The sequence below is a fragment of the Heloderma suspectum genome, chromosome 11 (genome assembly GCF_057233095.1).
Source record: "Heloderma suspectum isolate Gila_16-S chromosome 11, 16-S_ref, whole genome shotgun sequence".
NCBI classification, from domain to species: Eukaryota; Metazoa; Chordata; class Lepidosauria; order Squamata; family Helodermatidae; genus Heloderma; species Heloderma suspectum.
Window position 1 is genome coordinate 27729015 of NC_139468.1, and position 24490 is coordinate 27753504.

The window sequence follows — 24490 nt, forward strand, 5'->3', positions numbered from 1 at the left end:
CTATCCAAGGTGCTGAACCCAATTTGGGGATAGGGCTCAACACCTTGGATAGCTGCTTTAGAGTTCTGACTGAAACCAGGAATAGATTCACAGCCTCACTGAAATCAACCAGCCTCCATGGGTTGCACCCTTAAAGGTGGCCTAGAAATCATGACAGACAGACAGACAGACAGACAGAACATGCCTTCTGTACACCACCCAGAAACTTCAGCAAACCACCCAGAGAGCTTCGGGTATGGGGCAGTATAGAAATGTAATAAAATAATGCCCCAAAGCCACCTGCCAGCTTGTCGCTGCAGCCAAAGTACTTTCTTCTACAGTCCTCTTGGCAGGCAGCCAAGCATTGGGACTTCTGTTGCTTTCAAGTGCACAAAAGAGGGAGAACAAGTTGGTGCGGGCATCACAACGAACAGTGTCCCTGGCCATTTGTGGTGGCAGAGGGAAAGAACTGTGATCACCCATATCTACCTGCACAAGTCACCAATGATCAAGTGAACACTTGACCAGTGTTTTGGCTCACTGGCTTAATTCAGAGAGAGGGAGATGAGATTTGCAGCCAGTAGACATCCAGCACTGGCAAAAAATGAACCAGCTAAAAGCTAGGAACGGGCTAGTGACCAGTCCCCATTTGGCAGAGGGTAGCATCTCCTAGACCACTGGCAAAGCAGCATGTCTTTTTAGGCTCTATACCAGCCTTCCCCAATGTGGTGCCCTCCAGATGTGTTGGACTACAAGTCCCATCACCCCACCCAGCATGGCCATACAAGTTGGGTAAGGCTACCCTACACATTCACAGCCTTCTGGTTTGGGGTAGTGGAAGTGCTTCTCCTTCCTCCTCCTGCTGCCCCCACCCCCCAAAATCATCCAAGAAGAAATCTAGGTTTTTGAACAAATGAAAAGTAACTTATGCCTCACCAATCTCTCCCATCTTCCCATTTCTGCTTTTTGTGGCTGGGTGCATAATCTACGCCTTTGGAATTCTTAGGATTCTTTTCCAGCTCGGTTCAAGGCGATCCATTTCATTCATCAACCGTGGTACTTCACCACAACCTACAATGTGGTCAGACCTTTCTTGAAGAACAAGCTGCTGGAACGGGTGAGTTACACTGCAGACAAGTGAACAGCAAGAATAGAAGACGTCCCCTCATCTTAACGTAACAGCGTGTGTCACATGACGACATCATGTTGCTGGTTTTCTTATGGGAGGGCAACTCCAGGCACAGGGGTTTTGCATCACAGGTTTTGACTTTTATTTCTAAGATTTCATACACACACACACACACATGGTATTTGGCCATAAGGGCTAGAAACATGTATGTTTTTGTTTGAAATGGAAGCTGAGAATCTCAAACAGCTGAACGCTGCATCCAACGCCGCATTCTGAAGGTTTGCACTCTTGCAGAATTGAAACACAAACACACACAGGGCAGCAAGGGAGGACGGGTAAAGCAATTTGAATGCCATCAGAAGACAGCCTGGAACATAGATTTCTGGTTGTCGAGCTGACCTAACATGTCAGGAACACTAGTACAAGCAGGACCAAGCTATACCTCCTCACTTCTTTCCCTTGTCTTCTTGCTCTCAGGTATTTGTGCATGGCGATGAACTCAAGATGTTCTACCACGAGATTGATGCCGATATCCTTCCGGCAGATTTGGGGGGCAATCTGCCAAAATACGACGGCAAAGCTACTGCCGAAATGCTTTTCGGGCCCTGGATCAATGCCGAAGATACAGCTCTCTAAATAGCAGCAACCCAGTATAGAAGATAGTGGCCAGAGGTGGTCATCAATCTCAGCATCTTTTTAAATGTAGCATTGGTCAAAAAGATTGTGATCATATACTCTGGGTATCCATCCCTTCACACCTCTTTATCACCCTTCCAGTCACCAGACAGGCAGCACAGCATAGAAAAGTCCCTGCGACTCCAACTCTTAGGAAGAATCCTCTCTCCTTTTCTCTCTTCCCAGCCCCAGGAAAAGAAAGCAGGCAGAAGAGCAAGGGAGAGAGTATGTGGTTGGGCCAGGTAGAGGAGGCAGTATTGCTGTTTTGTTCACCTTGAGCCCAAGCACCCAGCTAATACAGTAATTGAGAACTGCCTCCATCCGTTTACTGGTTTGCCTTGTAAGTGGTAGGGAAAATCTTCTCTCCCCCGCTTCCCCAGTTTTATATTTTAGGGCCCCAGCAACTGCTGGTTTGGGAGCAATTGGCTAAGGAAGAGGGAAACAGACTGCTGCACAGTAAATGGCACCACCAGAGCCTATCACCACAGGAGCACTCAAGCCAAGGGGCTGTTTTCAATATAATTATTGAGAAATAATAATAAACGGCTCCAATAGCACAGATGCTTTGGCTTTGCTTGTGTGAGTAGTAACTAAAAGCACCAATCACCAGGCTTCTTTGTGTACTTCATTCCTGAAAAAAAGGAGAAACCAAAATTCGTTATGTGAAGCTGAATGGTGCAAATTAGGCACTGCTGAATTTTTGTATAACTTATTCTGTAAATTGTGCTATTCCACTTTGTTGTGTTTCTCCTTATCATGGCGAGGAACAAGGAGCATTACAGAATACCAAAACCCCATACTCTGACCGCGAAGAATCTTAGGCTGCAGTTAAGCACTCCGAGTGTAATAGAAAATAAATTGCTTCCTAAAAAAATTTCTAAGGAGAACATTTTGGAGAAATTCTAATAGGCAGGGTTCAGGGTTCTTGTGCTTACATTACTTATGAGGCGAGCCAAGGTGAAGGAGGGAGGGAGGGAGGGAGGGTGTATGTGTCCCCTGTCTTTCACTGTACAATTATCTCTCTGGCAGCTTGCAGCTTCCCACACTTCAATTAAGGCCCAGGGAAGACATCACTCCTCCCACCTCCCTGAGGCTTTTTCAGATCAAGAAGTGTGGACAGCCAGGGAGGCTGCAGAGTGTAATAGAAAAGGAACACACAGCACCCTCAGCCACCTCACAAAGATGAAGTAACTTTTAAAAAGTATCACCAAAATTATAGTAGTGCAAAAAACAAAACAAAAATCCTTAGGAAAAAAGAAACGGTGCTATAACCACTGCTAATGGTGAGCCCCACTTTGAGAAACTTTTGGTAGACTTACTCCTCCCCCTGAAGAAATTCGATGAAAAGGTCCCCTCTGTGCACAAGTAGGGTGGAAAATTGAGAGGCCATTTGCACTCAGCAATATTTTAAATATAGCCTTACCGAATGTCCCAGAAAAAGCTACTTGAGAATGGTATTGCAGCCTCCTTCAAAGTGAGGGCATTGCCTAGTCTCACATGGCCAAATTCATACAGCAACGTTTCAGGCAATGTGATAGGGGCAGAATGAAAATGGTTTGCAGAGATGCTGAAGTGGTTGCACAATAGCTTTACCATCACAGCAAGCTCCAGATCTAGGTAAGAGATCCACAGTTCCCTCCACTGAACTTGCATTATTGGTTTAAACCATTTTTTCCCATCCTCCATGCTGGTTTGCTAGGCTGCAGAAGAACACAGAAGGAAAGTTTCAGATTGTGCTGCATTTGTGGCTGGGCAGGCCTAGTCATGAGCCCCAAGGCCAGCACAAGCACCTGGTAATGTTCATCATGCCCTCAGCCAAACAAATACTCCGTTTTTAAACTTGACAATGGGCTCCTTGCATTCCCCGTAAAGTAAAATTCAAATGGGGTGTGTAGTGATATGATCAGTTCACCACTTTATTCATACAACCTATGTTTAGAGCATACTCCCTCTTGTCGCTTGTTAAGGCAACAAGCACCCACACAAACGGGAAGGAGAAATACTACCCAAAGAGAAGCTGATTCTCTTCTCTGTTCTACTCCTTGTTCTATGAAATTAGATCTATGGCCGTCTCCACCTCTCTCCCATGCAGCTCCTTACAGCTAAATGGCAGGCCTGTTTGAAAGCAAAGCAAACCAGCAGGAGTCCCTCTGAAACTGAAAGACCTTGAGGAAGCCTACAAGAGGGGTATTCATTAGACCACTGGCTTCCACTCAAGACAAACAGGATGTCTGCTCTGAAGCTGCCGTGGGGATGGGGGCCCTTTCTGAATGGAGAGCAGGATGGAGGCTGGCTCAGCCACCCACCTCAGTAGCACAAGTTCATCCTAACCAGAGACATTAAGGGCTCATGGCAGAGCAGGGGATATGGATGGGATCAACTCTTCCACCCTTTTGAGTTGAATCCACCCACGTTAAGTCAGGGAAGGGAAACGCTGGGACTACTATCTCCCGAAGTTCAGCAGAAAGTTGGAAACAGAAGTTGCCCCTGTTCCCCTTTCAGTTTGTATCCACCATCACTTCAGCCTCTCCTAAATCAGTACATAGAATAAAAATCTCTTGCTTGATCATAGAAAACAAGCCATGGAAAAGAGTTCCTGCTGAACCTTCTCCTTGACTTGCTATTTTTCTAAGGGCATGGAATTTGGGGGAACAAGCAGTGTGGTGTGATATGCAATGCAACACTATGGATTATATAGCTTGACTCCTAGATAGTGAGGCATTAAATAAGTCACAATGCAAAAAGCTACAGACCACCATGCAGTTGGCTATGTATTATATTGATGACTAAAGGCCTGCAGCCAAATATCTGGCCAGCTATTTCAATCCTGCTTATTCTCTATCCAGGTTTAATTCCCTTCTCACTCTTTCCTCCGTCCTCCTTGTCCCCTCATTTTAGACAATCATCCTTCATAGGCCTGCTACTTTTTCATGCCTAGCCTTCACCTTTTCTAGGTTCCTACTTGGTTTTTTGCTTGTTTGTTTGCTTAAGATACTTCTGCTTGCCCCCCCTCTATTGTCTGAGCCAGCACAGCCAACGGTAGAGCCAATGCCACTACCACAAAATCCAGTAGTGAACTACACAGGGTCCTATGTAACTTTAAAAGGAATAATTGTATTAACTGTGATAGTTACCAAACTTGCATCTCCTAAGCCAAAGACGGGCAGAAGGTAGATCAGAATCTAATGATAGATCTGAGTGAATTGCAGGAGATCTCCAAGGGTTTGTGAATTATTTAAAAAGTACAAGTAAAACTGCAAGTTAAAAAATATCTGCCATGGCTGACCTTGTACTAATCACTTCTCTCTCAGCCTCAGTGTTCCTCACCTGTAAAATATGAATATCCATTCACTGCTCTGCTGGTCATGTTTAGAGTGGTGTGTGAGAATCCCTGATCTGTAGTAACTCAGAAGCAGATTTGTACTTGTATGCATGCACAGGCTCATGTGGAGATACAGTAGGCAACTGGCTCTGCCTCCGGGTTGACATTTTTCATCTAGCATGGCCCCCTCAATCACTATTTTGCACTTATCTCTGGTTGGTGGACCTTTGGGTTCTGGTAAAAAAACATAGATCCCATAAGCCTACATGTGCCCACCCCTTAGAAACCAGTGATAAGACATTAAAACACATTCTGAACTCAATTGTTCTTTATTTTTTAAGCAAAGAAATTCCATTGAATCAAATAACAAAATTACTCTGTTCCGCAATGACCTCTGTTTATTACACACAGAACAAAAAAGAAAAAATATAAAGGACACACTTTTATAACTTGAAACGTTAGCAGATTTAGAAAAATTGCATTGCTAGTTGCAAATCTTCATCCTCAAAACAACTGGTTCCTAAGAGTCCGACAAGGAATCAGCAGCAACGAGAGTCACTTACACACATGGAACCTTTTCAGGGCAGCATTTTTGTTTCCAAAGTAATTAGGAATGTGGAAATTATGGTTTCCAAAATGTCTATTTGGAAGCAAAAATTGCCAAAAAAATTGAGGTTCAAGAGACGGTTTTTAAAAACTAAAAAAACCAAACACTCAACTCACTCCAATAAGGCAGCTGCAGTGACAGAAATCAAAATAGAGTGCACAGGTACAGGTCTAGCTTCCTGAGGTATTGGGATATCCTTCTATTTGGGTACGGTCCAGGAGGAAGAAAAAAAATCGGATTTCCTCTTTAAAAAGTTGTGCTTTCTTAAATCAGGAGAAAGACTGCCCAGAATGAATCTATGGATTTACTACCAAACACAAATGGTTCAAAATAGCCATGATGAAATTAGCTTGGAAGGACATAGATTCACATGAACTGGACACTACCACTGATAAAACGTGATGGCAGATTAAGTTCTCAAGGTTCCCAGTTCACAAAAGCCACTCGAATAAATGCTGATGTTTGGGTAAGTGGTACTTTTACCAGCCACTCTGATATGAAATTGAGCCTCCGTCAATAGGGGGCAAGGCTGTTTGTATAAGCAGAAATACTGCTGCATATAACAAAAATGCAAAAAAATAAAAATAAAAATGTTGCTATTAGCAAATCAGTATTTATGCTGAATGATAAAACCACATCTCAGGAATTCTGAGCCAATGGCTTGCTCCACTAGGACTAGAATCAGCAAAGCTGCCGGGAACTTGGTGATCCCAGGAACTGAGGAGTTACAATAACGTTTTCCTGCGCAGAGGAAATCAGGATGGTCCCCTCTGGCTGCAAAAGAAGAAAAAAAGGGTGGGGGGAGGAATGCCAATTCTCAGTTCCAGCTTAGTAAATGCTGCCCTTTCATGGTTGTGCCCTTTAATGTAACCAGCAAAAAGAACAGAACACCAGATGCTTAAACAAGATGCAGTACAGTTCTTGATTAAAAAACACAGATTCTTCCCCACACACACCCAGTTCCACCCAGATGATTTCAACTCATTTTGTTATGCATCCACGCCAAAGACCCTTCAAGGGAAAAGCAGATTTAAAGAAAATTATTCCAGACAGGAACATGTGTAGACAGTGCAACAGAACGTTCGCAAAGAACAAAGGCCACACACTCCAGCAGCATTGCATGGTACCCCTATTTCAGTGGCAACTTTGCTCTTTAAGGTGAGCAAATAACCCTCATTTCCAAAATTACTATACCAACATCAAGTTGCATTTGCCCTTATTTAGATCAACTGCAATAAGTGCACCTTGTATGCCACTAAGGCCACTGCATAACATACAGCAAAGGAGAATTGCCAATAAAAGAGATACATGGGAGGGGGCAGGAGATGTGGCTTGGAATCTTACAACTTTCTTATTCGTTACTGTTACTGCTGTCATGACTCCTTACAAAACTAGACCTCCTCTGTTAATCTCCTTGTAGAGGCATTTCCATTTTTTTATGATAAAATCCCAGATAGGGACCTGGAAGTACTATTCTGGCAGCAAACCTAAAGGAAGGGCTCATGCCAGTAAGACAATGCAATTTGTGGGCAACAGCTTACTTCAGTCTGCATGTATATGGGGTAAGTATGTAGCCGAATAGAGGGACATGTCTATTATAATGGAATTTCCCAGTGAAAATGTTCACGGGTATGTTTTTTAATTTTTTCACCATGTATCTGGGATGAACAGAGTTGTAAACACGATCTGCTACCTAGTCATATACGCCTTTAGATGTAGACCAAACCCAATTTTCAAAAAATGCCCAGCCCTAAGGTTCCTTTGTGAACCAATGTATATTTAGGATACAAACATTTCACCCAAAGACAGGCTACTTTTAATGCAGACATCAACAGGCTGTCAAGACATTAACTCTGGAACAGACGTACAGCTTACAAAATGCTGCACATGTTATCAGTGAAGATGTATGCTTTACAGCCACCTGATGAAGGTTACTTTTGAGTGATTTTTAATCCAAAGGCTCATGCCACATGAACCATTAATGTAGCAGTTCACCAAGGGGACATGGACAATTTTCATCAACAAGAAAGGTTTGAAGTGGTGCAATTAAGAAGTCACCAAAAAGAGTCTGTATGGTGAGCTGCTACACATAATTACAAATGGTACACAGTCCTTCCCCAAGAAAGTATTTGACCACACAAAGCAAAGAAGATCCCACCAATGTAGTATATCCAGAGAAACGCAATAATACAAAGACCATTTTACTGGGGGGAAATTTGGGGTGGAAAAAATGTTTCGACATACGTAATCTCCTTGCTGATCGGTTTCTCAGCACTACTTTTCAAAAGGAACTTGAGATAGTCCAGTCCACTTCACTTACAGTTACAGGAAAATGCCTCATAGCAACATCCCAATTTCACTGAAAAATGTGAACAGAAGTTTAGCATCATGTAGACACTTTTTTTAAAACTGGAATTTGTGCAGCTACTTCCTGGTCAAGCTCTCCTCATTCCATTCTTCCCCCCACAGAAGCCTTTTTTTTTTTTTTTTTTGGCATTCAGTTTAAAGCAGACCCTCAAACAAATTGAGAAGCCTCCTAGTTCCTTATCTCATTGGCAGGGTAGGGGAGAAGACCAAGTTTGTGACATGAGAAGAGATAAATCTCTAATTAGCGATGTTAATGAGAATATGGACTCTCCTTGTACAGCTCCACTTTGTGGGAGGGGGACAAAAGACTTTCTACATTTCATGGAGCAAGAAGTCAAAATGCCAAGGGTTACAGGTTCTTGTTTTGTTTCCACAGTGGTGCATGTTCTCCACCATTCAGAAGAATTTAATCATACAAGTGTTCCTCCTTGAAAGGGCTAATTATATAGGTGCACAGACATGTATTCCCTGAGTACCAAAGCTTAAGAATGCCATCAAATTCAGGCATCAACTCCTTTTCCTGTTTGCACACAAAACCAATCTGTAGCTGGTTAAAAATAGAAACTTGCACTCACACCCACCTTCAGCAAGGGAAGGTAATAAAAGCCTTTGTTTGCAAGGAGACTTAGCTTCTGTTTACAGTGGGGCTGTTCGCATGACCATGACAGTCCACTTTGGGTTATGTAATCCACAACGAGGCTACAGCATGTGTGGCTGCCATTTTAAATATGCAAACCCCGCTCAGGGGTTGTTGTGTTGTGCGAACCTGGCGAGCATGGGTTATGTGAAGGATAAACCCTTGCATGGCCCTAAAACAGACCATGGGTTCCGCAAGGGTTGTTTAACCCATGCTCTCTGGGTTCGTACAACACAACAACCCCTGAGCAGAGTTTGGATATGCAGTATGGTGCCCATGGGCGCCATGGCTCATCGTGAGTTAAATAACCCATGATAAGCTGTGGCATTTCATTTGAACCCAGTCAATATGTTTTAAATGCAAGAATGTCTTCTTCCGTCAGAGGTTAGTACTATTTTCCTTGTGTTAAATTCCACCATACAGCAGCCACTCTGGAAAAAGTCAGGCTGGAAAAAGATGGATCCCACTGACAGATCAAGGGAAACTATTATTCTTATTGGTTTTTAGGGAAGATGGATTTGGAAAAATGGCTGCAGGCCTTGAGGGAGGCAGGCAAACTAATATGTTAATAGACTGATGTGATGTGAACCAATAGCAGACTCTCTTGTAGCTTACTTTCTAACATTTAAGTTGTTTGAGGATAAATAAGCCACATTAACTCCCATTTTACATATTGTAGCAACTGAAATTGATTTAAGCATCTATTTCTGCTCAAGTGGAAGAGGAATTCCTAGTCGTTCCATAAGCAGTGCAGGTTACTCGTTCAGTTGCACACAAAGCTTTAATCTCCTTATACTAGGTTTTGGCTCTTTATGGATGTAGCAAGAAATGCCCAAAGACTATATACAAATAGGCTGAGTAAAAATACAAAGCCTACTGTTTTGGGGTGCGGGTGAGGAAGGACAGTCATAAGCTCGCTGGCCAAATCTTCCACTGTTTCGCTTGGTCATTTCTTTGTATTTGGAAGAGTTGAAAAACCTGCATTCTCTCACTTGACAAACTGTGCTTAGTTTACACAGTCTGCTGAACAGACCTAGGCTGCTGAACTAAGGCTGAAGGAGTCTGAATCCTGATGTAAGAAATGCACCTTTGCTACAGTAGCTAATTATTGCTCAATTAAAAAAACAAACCCACATATACAACATACACCTTTCTGAATTTCAAAGCTGGTGCAGGAGATGCTCTGCACAGCATTCAAGTTCAAAAAGGATTCCTACCCATGTAAGATACAAACATACAAACAAATGCACGCTATAATTAAAGTGCCTAGGTAGCAAAGTTAAATGTCGAAACAATAAAGTGCTAACTGATATGGGAATTGCAATGCAAGAAAACTGTTGTAAAACAGAAGTGAAAAGGGGCCACAAGGGGGAACAGTCAGCTGACAGTTATGAAGGGAAGTAAAAGCAGAGTCTGACCACAAAATTTCACTGTCTTAATAAAGTCATCTAAATAATCTGAGTTTTAAAAAATTATTATTTTGATGGTGTAAGCTTTTTCTTCCAAGTTGGAAACTCTCTGGCTCAATGGAGAAATCTGTCTCAGTTGTGTGGTAGCAAAGAGCTTCTTTGCTTCTTCACCATTATCTCACCCTATTACAACACTCATCCATTTCCTTCTAATACCCTTGTACTGAAAGACTACAGTGTGGAGCACTGGACTTCTAAAATTGTCCTACAGAACCCAGTAACTGTAAAGGCATTTAATACAAAAATATCTTTTAGCAATTCAGCATCGTAGACACCTAATCCCCAACTCCTCTAAAGCAAGTCATGGTGGGGATTTATCTTTTTATGTCCCACTCTAGCGTACATGAGGGGTGGGCGAGGCAATAAAGAGCATGATATCGTATTTTCCCTATTCTTCACACACAAAGTTCCTAAGAGCATATATATTGATTTGCTATGAAGTACTCGAAAAAAACTCCCAAAATGAACAACCCACAGGCTAATAGTAACTGGCTTCCGTTCAGAGACCAGATTAAAAGGCCTGGGTTAAGAGCACACAGAAGTCTTGGTCAAATTAGATTCCTTACATTAGAAAAGGCAAGTATCACAAGGCTACTTGTTTAGTCTCAAGTAGTAACACGGCAGGGAATCCACTGGACTGATCAAGCCAATAACCATCTATGCGCAAAGTCCCAACAAAAAGCAAAACATGTGACAGTGCACCCAGCCATCACTCCAAATACTTTCAAAGCAATCTAAACCCTAGAAGTGCATTAATCAGAAAGGGCAAGGCCCCCCTCTCATGAAGGGATGCAATTCTGGAAAGTCAAAACTCCACATCTTTTCCTTTGTTTTGTGGACAGCCAAGCTGATGACTTCCAGACGTGGTGAATGACTGGTTTCTTCTAGATCGATATACATTTCTCCCCCTGCTGAATGCAACTCACACCCTAACTCACATCACTGACACCTATACAAGTCTTGCAAAAACCAGATGAGGTTATTTTTGTTTGGTTTTCTGATCAGTGAAAGTGTGAGCAGAGAGTCAAGAGCACTGAAACTTCTTGCAACTTTCAAAGAAGTTCTGTTGCTGCACTTGCTTCAGAAACTTGAAGGAAACAACCTACCAGTACAGTGCATTAGTTCTTTCAATGCAGGAGAGCACTGCAAATGTTCAGACATAATTCCAAGTTACTCAAAACCAGACATTAGCCCCTCTGTCTGTAACTCAGCTTTGGCATGAAACACTGTGGTCAAACCCCCAAGTTCAAGACGTTCAGAAGACAGGCCCGGAAAAACAGGGGGAAGAATAGAAGAATTCCAGAAGATGGAGATTAAGGTGAAACAACCTGAAAATGCTTTGGGACCTTTTATTCTTGGCCAGATGATTGTTCTGTATCAGAGCACTGAGATGTATTCTTCTCCCACTGACAGATGGCATTGGCATATTGCACCACAAGTTTATCCATCCAGGTGAGGGGCTCAGGAAAGAGTACTGCACCCTCAAAGAAGCCCAGGTGACCTCCGTGCAGTGGCAAAACAAACATGACATTCTCCCGCTTTTCTGCAAGAGTAGAACAAAAACTAAGTTAAGAACTCAGTTTGACTAATTCTGCATTTTACCAGAGTATGGTATTTTGCCCAATGATGAAATAAGATCTCAGGTTTAAGGGAAAGAAATTCTGCTCTCTTGGCTGGGACATATACTTAACATGCAGCAAACAGTTCTCCAGATACCAGTCATCATACGCCTATCACAAGTAGCCTGCATTAATCAAGATGGACGGCTGTATGCTACAGAAATCAAGGCTACCCTGGGTATTTCCCACTGTACCTTCTAGAAACCAGGACACTCCTTCGCCTTGCTCTGTTGTTTCTGCATCTAATTTTATACTGTAAGCACCTTTTTTTACTGTAAAAACCTGTCCTTTTGTTCTCAGTGAAGCACATGCACATTGATGGCGCTATATCAAACAACTACAACATGATGGATTCCATGGGTCACAAACAGAACCTGCCTCCATCTACCCCCCAGATTAGGTTGTCACAAAACATCACTGCCTTTCAGACTGCTTAGCATCCAGAAACGTTCAGCAGAGCCTAGGAGGAAGGAAGCAGGCCAAGCTTATCCAAGACCACATGTATTTCTTCCATAATACAGTGTGGTTCAGAAAGAAAAGACTGTTTAGTGAAATGTTCCATTCACCTGAGAGTGCTCTTGGGATTGATAGGAGACTATCATGCACCAGAGGGTCATCAGCAGCATTAACCAGCAAAAGGGGAACAAAGATCTGCAGGCAGAAGTGAGAAGTGAGTTATTTATGTTTGAACATGTTTCTCTCAACATAAAGAACCTATTAGTAACCTTCTTATGAAGTCACAATTACGAGCTATATCTTGTGGAGGCCCTGAACCTGCAGAAACACAATTGTCCTGATAATACACACTTAAAACTGATGCGGAAAGCTTATCAGTGCAAGACTGGAGATGCGTAGGAGAGCCAGAATCCAGGGCACCTTATTAGAAGGATTATACGTACACTCTCCCTCACATTTTAGTTAATGCTTTGCATTTAGAAGAGCATCCACACCATGGCCTGGGGTAAGAATATTTCCCTGAACTGCCTCAAGAGTGGCTTTTAAACTCATACTATCATAGCATTCAATCCAAGCCAGGTGCTGCTCAGAGCCAATCTAAGTGAATTCTGTCACAGAAAACTTCTGTCACAAGTACAATACAACAGCAGCTCTTCTTCTGTAGTACAACATTTTGTGGCAGAAACCAACTGCAGGAGATGGACAAGGTTCTTAGCCAATATAAAATTCATGGCTATAACAATTGCAGAATTTGCTAGGATGGATTTAATGTTTTCCAATGACAGCCATCTGCAGCACCCTGAATTTAGCAGATACAGGAACTGGGGTGGGAGGCTATGTTAGGATTCTCCTAAGTGAGGATTGTATCATGCAATCACCCTGCTTCATTCATGCCTCATTCATTTTACAGGGGGGCCTGTAATAACCGCACAATGCTTTTTGCTAACAGTGGGAGCTGTCTGTTTGGAAGCATGTTGCCTTGGTGGCTTGTTTTTTTAATTACAGAAAGGCAGTATAAAATACTAACAATCAAGCAAGCAAACCAGTCTATGCAGCCTACTTTCACAGGAGTTGTGCAGAAGTTTGTTCTACAGAATCTCAAGAGAATAAATGTAAAGGAATAGATTGAGACTGTAAGCATTGCTCATCTCCAACTACCTAACTGTAAGAGACCATAGCTTTGATCTCTTCCTAGTAAATAAATACTTTGGTTCTTAAATGTCACAGATTTGCATATTTCTATCAGTTGACTATAACGTAATTCTTTATACTAAACTTTGCAGGGCCATAGACAACTCTACATAAAGCACTACACAAAACCTTCTGGTTAGAATCATAGTTCAAGCACATGTGCGATAAACCTGGCACACTATGCCTCCGTTCTGAGATTATCCTTTATTATTCTTCAATGCACTGGGCTGCTCTCCACCCCCTGCCTGCCTGCCAAATCTCACGCATGCACACAAGAGCAGTGCACGTCAAGATGTCTATACATGGTTTTCCATTCCAATAAAGAGAACCAAGGTAACAATATTTACTGTGGGAACTCACTCTGTGCAAGTAGTGCAGGCAGCTTTCCTGTTCGTAGTATTCCTTTAAGGAGTTATAGCCATGGAATTTCCTGAGACACAGAGAAAGATAATTTAAATGCGGGAGAGGTTTTTGCTGCAATAAAAACATGCTGTTTTCTTCTAATTCATACACTCAGAATAAGAAGAGTTCCCTATACATTTTAAAGCCTGAAGTCTGTTTAGGCTTTAGAATGAATTGCTTGATGAAATATCCAGAGAATACAGAGCTATTTTCAAATTCCTCTTGTTCTTAGCTGCCAAGTACAATAGCTAAATTTCATTCCCAGATTGTTCTGGTGAAGGAAGCATCAAAGAATAAGATTGTGGCTGTTTCAGTAAACTGTTACCTAGGGAATTAAGAGACTGGACAAGAAAGATGTAAGATGGATGCATGGTAAGGGTGTATATATATTATATTGTAATTATATGTTATATATACCTAGCTACAGCTAAAACATTTAGAACATACTTTCTGACTGATGAGCAGTACCTAAAGTTAGAATAGTCCACACCAATTATATTACTAGCCCCTTTTTAGATGCAATATATTTCAACTGAGCCACCAAATACACTCATTTTCAAAACTATAAAACATGAGTCTCAAATGGATTATCAAAAAACCTCAACTCATCATATTATAGCTCCCTTCTGAAAAGGCAGAACTAACTTCATTCAGGACAGACTCCTGCTTCATCTTAGAACAAAAGTCTACCATCTACCCAATTAGCAAGACCTACCATAATGCGACATTCATATTAGGATTCAATTACTCCCACCTATCCCAAATATTATTTGTACTGGCCATAAACAGGTCATCTATCAAATGCTTAGAAATAGTATTTTCCAACATTCCCTGGGAACAGTAACAGAAGCTAACAAAAATAAGCAAGGAGACAGATGCTCACATGAGCTTTGACAACTATGTTGCCTATTTGGGGAAGTTAGTTTTATAGAAGAAAACTTGGCAGCAAGAAAAAGTGGAACCCTCTACAGACAGGGCTGATTTTCTGCCATATCACTATAATGTATTATGCAAGTAGGGGAAACTATTCCTAATCAAGGGAGACTTCATCTAATTTCTTCTGAAGACTACTGAACTGAGCAAGTTGCATTTCTGTAGTTGAAAACCTACCCTTGAAACTCCAAGAGAGAAGTTAAGCTATATAATACAATGCGTAGAAAGTTGTAAGCATAGATAAAAACAACAACTTTTTTTCTAAAACTAAGGGGCAGGAAACCTGCATGCCTTTGCCTAATTTCATGTGACCATCAGCCTAATTTCAAAAGCCTGCCGCAAGTGATCAGTTCAGACCCCTGGCAAGAGTTGTTGCTGTTGTTATTATATTTATTTATACCCCACCTTTTTCCCAGTACTGGGACACAAGGCAGCTTACAAACATTAAAACATATACAATTAAAACATATGAAAATATACAAAAGTTAAAATATAATTAAACAATACAATGAAAATTATATTAAAACATTACATCATTTTAAAACAGCATTTTAGCAGCTTACCCCCGGGTTCCAACTATGTCCCAAACGCCTGCTGAAATAAGAATGTTTTAGCCTGCTTCCGGAAACATCAAGGAGGGAGCCATCCTAGCCTCCCTGGGAAGGGTGTTCCACAGCCGTGGGGCAGCCACTGAGAAAGCCCGCTCCCGGGTTCCCACCAAACGTGCCTGTGACAGTGGTGGGACTCAGAGAAGGGCCTTCCCAGAGTAATCTCTCTCTCCCCCAGCAGGCTGCTGGGTGGGGAGGAAGAGAGGGAAAGTGACAGGTGTCTGAAAGAGAAGGGGTTTCCCCACCCTCAACAGAATCTTTTCTCTCCATATCTGTTGTAATATATCAGTATATTTTAACTACAGATCTTTAGTGCATGTTTCCTTCGGACATACTTCCTTTCCCATCTGCACCTAGCATTGGGAGTGTGGGTGCTTCTAACACAGTGTCAGAGTTGGCATAAATATGGTAAGCCTACACCAAGCAGTCCATCAGGTATTTAAGTAGCATGACCAGATAATGCAAAAATGGAAGTTTGCTGAATGAACTAGGTAAGAATTAACACAGTACAGATTTCTAGCAAAGGCTTAAGAATGATTTTGCAGAAACACAGTAAAATCTCAACTATGTCATCTGACCAGTTAACTCAGCACCCTAACTTCACCCACCACCAATACTGCTATTTATACAATGCTAGATTTATAAAAGACCATCATGTGGCATGCCAAATCTGTAAACAACTAACAAGAAGATCAATAAAGAATTATCAGGAGTTATACGCACAATGGTGTTAACAGCTGCCTCAACTTTAGGAAGGACTAAATGGCAAACTATATTTGCATGGGGAAGTAACCAAAATTGCTTTGTGGCATACCTCATAATATTGTCATCAATCTGCATGAGGGATGTTGCCATGTGAAGTTTGCTCAGGTCTGTTTCTGCTAAACATTGGGGCTTTTTAGAGCTCTCAGAAAACAAAGCTTGTCTGAAATACACAGAAACAAACAACAGTTTATGCAAGATACACATACTGTAACTATTAAAACACCTGCTAGGTGTACAGTTGATCTGAAAGTTGCTTCAGAAATTGCTTTATATGGACACAGATCTTAAAATCCATGTGAATGTCACCTCTGACCTGCCCATTTCATGTCAGTTTCACAAACAGTTTTGAATCCCTCCTATGTGAAACTAATAAAAGATACTGACATGGGTATTAACATCTGTGCAGATACAAACATAAGAGTACAATTGAGCCAAAGTCAGAAGTGCTTAAGAGCCAGTGTGGTGCTGGCCTTGAACCAGGGAGATCCAAGTCCTTACTCTACCTTGAGCCAGATATCTCAGGCCAACTTTGCTCAAAGGATTGCTGCAAATATCAATTGGGTATAGGCAAAAAACTATTTACACCACCCCGGACTTCTTGAGAAAAGGACAGGATAAAAATGTAATTTAAAAAAAAGTCAGTGGAAGAGAATCAAGTCACTAGGACTTGGAAGTGCTTAATTTTGGCTTAATCACACCTGAAGTAACTGAAGGTCCAGCTTGAGTTTGGTTTGAGAAATCTTGGAGTGACATAAAGTGAAAACAGTTGAGAACTTAATTGCCTTTGAAGGGGCACAAATTCTTGCTGTGGTGAGAACTTCATTAAAGCCTATTAAGAGCAAAAACTTCATACGCTACAATGGCTGCAGACATTCTGCAAAGTTCTTTCTCCAGTTAGAAGCAATAATCTGGAGGCATCAAGCTAGAAATAGATAGCTTCAGTAATCATGCCAACAATAGTGGGTGTAGCTCCTCCTCCTCCTCCATCTGGTTGCTGGCACATCAGTGAGGTGTGGCAACACTAGGTCATCCAAATAAACCACTTGGAATGGTTATTTCAGCATAAGGCATTCACTGGGGACATCTGTCATAAAATACATTAGACCCTGGAGTGGATTACATGAGTAAACAATGGCCCCTGACAGTAGAGGATGTACAGGGCCCAGAACAACAATAAAAAGGGAGCTGTAGACTGTGGACCACATGAATGATCTTTGTTCTCCAAACAGCAGTTACAGAAGAAGAGCATGAGGGAGAGTTTGATTTGGGGGTCTGCCCTATAAGACAAAAGATCCATTATGGAGACAAAATGTTAGGCAGATTAAACAAGCTGTCCTTCAACCCTGCCAAAGGTTACTCATACTTACAACTGAGAAGTCTTTAACAGGGATTAAAATATTTTCAGTTAAGTTTTCAAAATATTTAGTTATCTGAGATGAATTAAGCAGGCTCTATATCCCATGCATAATTGGAGTCTCTTAATTCTATAAAGATTTTTTTTCCATTCTGGCTTGGACAGGAAGCAATACAGCAGCTAGTTACAAGGTTTCAAGACAGCTGCTAATTGTGTGAAAAAACAGCTCTTGCCATTTCACTCTGTTTTGCAGGCCCCAGCCAAAATATCGCTGACATCCTTAAATAAAATGCAAGGTTACTATTCGATGCAGTTCTTTAGTAGCTACCCATCCAAAGGAAACTAAATAGATTAGGTTGGTAGCCTGTGCAACCTGCTGAAACCAGATTGGGTCAATAAAGAGTGCAATCTACACGTTGTTCTTATAACAGTTTATGGCACTGTGCATGACCAGCTGACACTGAGGCTCATTTCGAATATAACAGGCATACTTCTGTACCTGTGAGACAAGATTATTTTCTTCATGTTGTCTGCCATGAGGAAGTTGTAAAATCTCCGACATTGATCCCACTGCATAAAGGTTTCCTGTGCCCTAAAGATAATGGCAGGGGGAAAAAAATCAATTAAAACAAAGCAAGACTCCAGGTCATGACAAGAAGTACTCTAAGTAGATGGCAACATTTCCACATAATTGGTTTGATTCCTTCAAGAGGCAACCAAAAGCTATCACAAATTTAAGAGGAGTGGGCTCTTAAGACAGCCCCTTTGAAACCCACTTTTTCAAATGCATAGCAGCAATGCCTAATAGGGACTTGCCATAAAAAGATTCAGCCAGCAGGGGGAACAAAAACCTCAGAAACTGGAATACAAGGCAAGAACCAACAGCTTGCAAAACAGAACTCCAGGAACTGTTCAAGTCTTACGTTGTCTCAACAGGTAATTCCTAAATACATTTGAGGGATGAGGCTTTACAAATGAACTCAAACCTGTATTTGAAAGCCACCCTGAAAATGGAGCAAGATTTAGTAGGCAAGAAAAACCACAGGCAGAGTAGTCAGTCCCAGTGCTTAAGATTATCCAGAAACTTTCCTACATCTACCCCTCTGTTACACGTTGACCTTCCAACTCTGAAATCACACAAATGCCAAAGGTAGCATAGTCTTGAGAAGCCATTTGGAAAAAAGTACATGTCAGATCTACCTGCACGTACAACATCCTCCCCTGTTGCTCTGGTTCAAACATTACTTGACCAAAGTTCTAGGGGTGGTGGGGGGAGAGAAGACATGGTATGCTAAGCTTGTGTTGTTCCAATTCCTAATCCTCTTGCTTTTAAAGATTTAATCCTGCCACAAGATTTCTGCATCTGCAAAGCTTTAAGCATAAAGTGAGCCTTTGTTGTCCGGTTAGAAACCAGAGCTAAATCAAGAAGTGTTCTGTTAATATGGAGGTTGCAATTTCCTTAGCCTAACAGTACTGCTCAACACTTTTGCCAAACCAGAAAGACCTATGTAGTATTTACTTTTTCTTATAAGAACCCTTAATTTTGGTTATTCAAATTTCTTTAGTTAAGCTACAACTGCAGCTACAGCACTGTAGTTAATGGATTTCAATGGATTTACTTTCCAAAAAGCATGTTTACAACTGCAGCCCAAATTATTTGGTGTTAGAAGACTTTTCTTATAGATTCGTGCAAATGGATGATGAGATATACCAGTACTTAGCTGATTTTGATAAAAGCAGTCTCCCCTTGGGTTTTGGCCTTAAACCACACTAAAAAGCATTGTAGCTCAATACTCTACTAGGGCTAAATTACTTTAAGGGTGCCAACTATTTAATCAGACCTGCAAGACACCCCCCCCCCCCAACTACTATTCACTGCCTGAAGACCGGTGAGAACTTAGCCTCATCTAAGGTCTCCTCAACCTATCAAGGCCTAATACGTTTAACTACCATTCAATATCCCAGTATAACCTGCTCTTGTAATATAATGCCATGACTCAAAGTGCCATAGACAAAGCAGGCAGCTTAAGATCCTTTTTTGTAGCTTTCCATCTCCTGGAATATATAGAGCTTGGAATATGGAAATTCCTATATACTCTCACAGGAGCGTCAGTGCAATATTCAAAATCCACAAAGCAAGCCCTAAACACGTAGCACAAAACAGCACAAGGCTCTCATATCCATATTACTCCTACTTCCATGTGAGCTGTGTGTGATTCCTGATCTGTACAAACAGCTAAGGGAATCTTCACCGTTGCACATTATTGCCATGAGGCTGGACATGGTGAACAAAAACTTCTGAGACCATAAAGTACCACAAAGCCAGGACAGTCAGAAATGCTTTGCGCCTTGCTTCCAATCAATACAAGGTTGGGCAGTATAACCTGTTCTTGCTTTTTTATTTTATTTATTACATTTACTACATTTCTGTAGTAACCAATAGCTGAAGTTGCCAATGAGGTTCACAAAAGAAGACGTAAAACCATAAAACACAATAAAAAGATTACAATACAGACGTCAGGTAAGCCTCTTGGGGGATGGCATTCCACAACAAAGGTGCCACCACTGAAAAGGCCTTTCCTTAGTAGCCATTCACCTCAGCTCATTTGGTGGGGGCACCTGGAAAAGGGCCTCTGAAGATTACCTTAAATTCCTTGCAGGTATATATTGGAGACTACGTTAAAGTCCAGGCAAGTATATATGGGAGAAGACTATCCTTCAGTTAACCCAGCCACAAGCCAATTAGGGCTTTAAAAGTTAATACCAGCACTTTGAACTGGGCCCAGAAACAGACTGGAAGCCAGTGCAGATCACAAAGCACTGGCATAATGTGATCATATCAGTCAATTCTTGTTAACAATCTTGCTGCCCTATTTTGGACCTGCAACACCACATGTAACATATTGTACTAATCACCACCAGCAATAGCATTCACCTCCTGCCCTACAAAACCAAAGCATGAGATCAAGCTTACCTCAGGGCACTGTATCCTTGACACACGCTGACACAGCACAATACACAGTCCTGGTTAGACTGATTCTCCCCCAAATATTTGCACACTATATTTCCACCCAGACTGAAGCCTACAACAACCAGCTTGGACTGGGGATATGTTTTCCTGATGTAGCTCACCATGGCTCCAAATTCCCAGGTGCAACCTGTGAAACAGTGAAGAGACCAAGTAAGCCATACATCACAGATTCATCTAAAGCCCCAATCTTCCCCAAAGGCTCACATGCACATTTAGAGAGACTGTGTTTCTAACAATATCATTCACAGTTGGAGAAGGACAGGTGTTTTAGCACAGTCATCGTGATATTCCAGAAGGCAATATAGAGGAAGAACATAAGCAGAGAGCAATGATGAAATACACATATGCTGTTCTGAAAAACTCTTTACTGCCTTATGAACAGAACCTCCAACTGCTTTGTAGTAGTTTTTAAATACTGGATCAAAGGGAGTCTTTCAAAATGCTTCACTCTGTTCACCAGCCATCTGGACTCAGCCAAAAGTGACAACTAAAAATAATCCACACACTGTCACTTCTTCCAGCTTGGTAATGGGAGAGAAGTTGATAAAAGTAACACACACACACACACACACACCCTTATTTCCAGTGCATAACACTTAGTGCCTGCATGTATTCCAGATTTTCAGCAGCCACAGAATTCATCAGTATATGAGGAAAGTTGTCTCATTTATGCATTTAACTGTAATCCTCCCTACAAAGTATTTGTACACATATTTAGAACTGGGCTGAAAACTATCTATTCATACCAACAGAACACCCGTGCAATTCCTTTGCAACCAGGTTCTTAAGCTTATATCTTACTGTCAATACCCTCTCCTTGAAAAACAATCAGATCAAGCCATTATATATAACGCTTGGCTGAGTTATACAGCAACCTGTTGAAGTAAACCCTCATGGACTGCTATATTAAAAAACACAAAACCAGGAGCAAGAATGGGGGTGTGCCTTAAAGTAACTATCATTCTGACCCCAGGGGCTCACTTTGGCTAAGTGTCTGATACAGGGTTATGCGCTGCTATCATTAAGCAACAACAGACTTAACATGGGCTTCAGAGAGACTCTTGCAACCCGTGGAAGATCACAAAGAATTATTGCCAAGTCTCACACATTCATATTCCTAACTTCACATACCCAAGCACATTATGGAGAAGCAGGAAGAGAGGGTCTTGCCACGCACCTTTCTGAAACATTGGTTGGGCAGTAAGCCTAACACTGGGGCTCTAGCTACAGGTGCTGTTTCCTCTTTAGCTCCCAATCCCCTTCATCTATCCTTGTGGCTGCTGCAGCTCTTTCCACCTCTTACTTCCTTTTCTTCTTACCACCACTGTAAAGCAGCACACTCCCCACCTTTGAATGTAGTGGCCTCATTTGCTTTTTTCCTGCCTGTCTTCCTCTGGATGAACAAGGTGTGCCTAGCTTCGCACTGAGGCTTGGGACGTACTTGCCATTGTCACTTTATCATTGTACGTGCTATCATCATTTTACCTCTTTCGTTTCAGGGAAGGATGTCCTCCTAATGAGAAGAGAATGAAGTGGCTGTGGCCAGACTAGATGTCCAGCCAGAAAGCTATACTCCTGACAGCATACTCAGCAGGGGCAGAATTGGAGATGTGTTCCCCTCCCTTGAGAGATGTGTCATAACTTGATTTGGGGAACTTAACATTTCAGGAAGGTGAGCAGCTGCACAGTACATTTTGGCAGACAGGCTGTCTTCATTCTTCAGAATGTTTTTCAAGCCTTGTTTATGATCACCATACCTGAGCCACAAAGAAAGCAATTCCCACTGGAAAGAGGGGCAGTGCAAAGCTTTACAGCAATGTTTTGGGTTGCTCAACAACAATCTAGAAGTATCTCCTGGGGGCTGCAATAGACTATGGTTATTAAAGAGCAGCCATTCACCCTGGAGGCTTGAGATTCTCATCACAAACAGCAAGGTACAAGTAGTGGCAAGAGCCAACAGGCCTATATCAACAAAAGAGCTCCCACCCCACTTAGATATCATTGTGCTCACCTGCTCTCCAACGGGGCTACAGTTATCTTGACAAGCTGTATATCACTCACTTTAGATAGCAGCTAAAGACAGATATGCTATAGCATTACCAGCTTGCCAACATCTGTATATCCAGTAAATGTATCATTCTATGAAAAAAGCAGCCCTCTCAAAGGCCCTTTTCTTCTGGTCATCCCATTCTGCTATTATATATGGTAAAACACTGGTGACACAAGAATTGTCTCAGTTCACCAGGTCACCCTCTCCAAACCAGTTTTCCTTTCTAGTCGTTTGGCAGTGCAACCACGCTTCCGAATGTTTTATACTGTAAATAGAGGGATTTGAAGAATCAATATCTGCAGGCAAAATTAGTGCAGACTTAGTCCATGTAATAGCGTCTGTATCAGTTGTCAATTCCCTTGTTGAAAGACTGTTCAGTTTCAAAAGAGAAAATCAAACAAGTCATCCTGTTTGGGGATTTGTGAAGAGGGCCAATTTCTAATCGCAGGCAGAACTCTCAAGCTTCACAAGGCATCAACAAGTTCAAGCCAAATGTAGCATATGTCTGACACTAGTGTGCTTGGTCAAACTTCAAGCTAAAGATGGAAGAACCAACAAATATTTACCATAAGTGAACATGCGTGGCGAAGTCAGCTCAATGTTTGGCAGCGCTCCAAGGTGGTTTAACACAGCACATCGATAGCCATTCTTCTGGGCGTAGTCAACAAAGGTGCGGATATATTGCTTCTCACTGTGATTGGCTATTCCAGGGCAGATTACCATGGTGATCTCTTCTGTACAATGAAAAGGGTTGGGGGAAGAGAATTTAAGAGAAAGCTGAAGGATACACTAAGCTGTGTGAGATATATCATGGTTTCATTCTATTCCCAAAGACAGTGAACACATTATTTCAGAAGAAAGCAATTTTTGCTCTCATTTTCTTTTACTTACACACACACACACACACACACACACTTTGCTTAATGTGTAGTCACGTATTATCTATGTTTACATCATCAAGGAAAATGCACGATATGCCCTATGCAACTTCAGAGTTCATTTACCCAAGTTCTTTCAATTGACAGATAATTTATTTTAACAAATTACTGTCGGCACCAAACTATTCCTCCAGCTAGCTGATCGCTGGCAATTTATTTATTTATTATTAAATTTATTAATCACCCATCTGGCTGGTCACCCAGCCACTCTGGGCAATGTACAGCATACAATAAAACAGTTTAAAACAATAAAATTCTACAGTAAAAACATTTTCTAAACTACCCTAACCCACCCCAAATGCCTGCCTGAACAACCACGCTTTTAATGCACGACGGAAGCTCATTAAAGAGGGGGCATGGCGGTTCCCTAGGGAGTTCCACAGAGTGGGGGCCACCACAGAAAAGGCCCTCTCCCTCGTCCCCACCAGTCTAGCTGTCCTGGCTGATGGGACAGAGAGAAGGCCATCCGAGGCTGATCTTGTTAAGCGGCCTGTCTGGTGTTGCTGGAGGCGCTCCTTAAGATAGGCTGGGCTGGAACCATATAGGGTTTTAAAGGTCAAAACCAACACCTTGAATTTGGCCCGGAAAACAACTGGTAACCAGTGCAACCCCTTCAGCACTGGAGTGATGTGATCTCGCCGGCGGCTGCCTTTAATCAGGCGAGCCGCCGCGTTCTGTACCAGCTGCAGCTTCCGAACCGTCTTCAAGGGTAACCCCACGTAGAGCGCATTACAGTAGTCTAAACGAGAGGAGACCAGGGCATGTACTACCAAGAGGAGCAGATGGTCGGGAAGGAAGGGGCGCAGCCGCTGTATCAGATGGAGTTGATACAGCGCTGTCCGGCTCACAGCTGACACCTGAGCCTCCATGGACAGCTGGGAGTCCAAAATGACCCCCAGGCTGCGGACCTGGTCTTTCAAGGGTAGCCGTACCCCATTCAACACCAGGTCAACATCCC

General features: G+C 42.1%; 2 protein-coding genes across 11 annotated transcripts in view; one reads left to right on the forward strand and one right to left on the reverse strand.

Annotated features, from left to right (window-relative positions):
- RLBP1 (retinaldehyde binding protein 1) overlaps positions 1-2641 on the forward strand; it is a 30586-nt gene extending 27945 nt beyond the window's left edge. The window contains exons 8-9 of one of the 3 annotated variants that reach the window (XM_084817324.1): positions 986-1096; positions 1586-1814. In XM_084817324.1, the coding sequence (XP_084673450.1) occupies positions 986-1096; positions 1586-1744 (270 nt within the window). In that variant the 3' untranslated portion in view covers positions 1745-1814. Of the gene's footprint in view, positions 1-985; positions 1208-1585 lie in introns of those variants that run through there. The other 2 variants (XM_084817325.1, XM_084817326.1) reach the window with 2 other exon arrangements.
- ABHD2 (abhydrolase domain containing 2, acylglycerol lipase) overlaps positions 1-24490 on the reverse strand; it is a 70159-nt gene that overhangs the window by 18495 nt on the left and 27174 nt on the right. The window contains exons 5-13 of one of the 8 annotated variants that reach the window (XR_014785401.1): positions 23161-23328; positions 20488-20671; positions 18013-18105; positions 16209-16319; positions 13812-13881; positions 12371-12455; positions 11514-11728; positions 7957-8071; positions 5418-6486 (exon numbers count right to left, since the gene is read on the reverse strand). Coding sequence is in view for 5 of the 8 variants with exons in the window: in XM_084817322.1 (XP_084673448.1) it covers positions 11535-11728; positions 12371-12455; positions 13812-13881; positions 16209-16319; positions 18013-18105; positions 20488-20671; positions 23161-23328 (905 nt within the window). In the remaining 3 variants the exon portion in view is untranslated. Of the gene's footprint in view, positions 1-1219; positions 2415-5411; positions 6487-7956; positions 8072-8204; positions 8846-8990; positions 11729-12370; positions 12456-13811; positions 13882-16208; positions 16320-18012; positions 18106-20487; positions 20672-23160; positions 23329-24490 lie in introns of those variants that run through there. The other 7 variants (XR_014785402.1, XM_084817321.1, XM_084817323.1 and 4 more) reach the window with 7 other exon arrangements.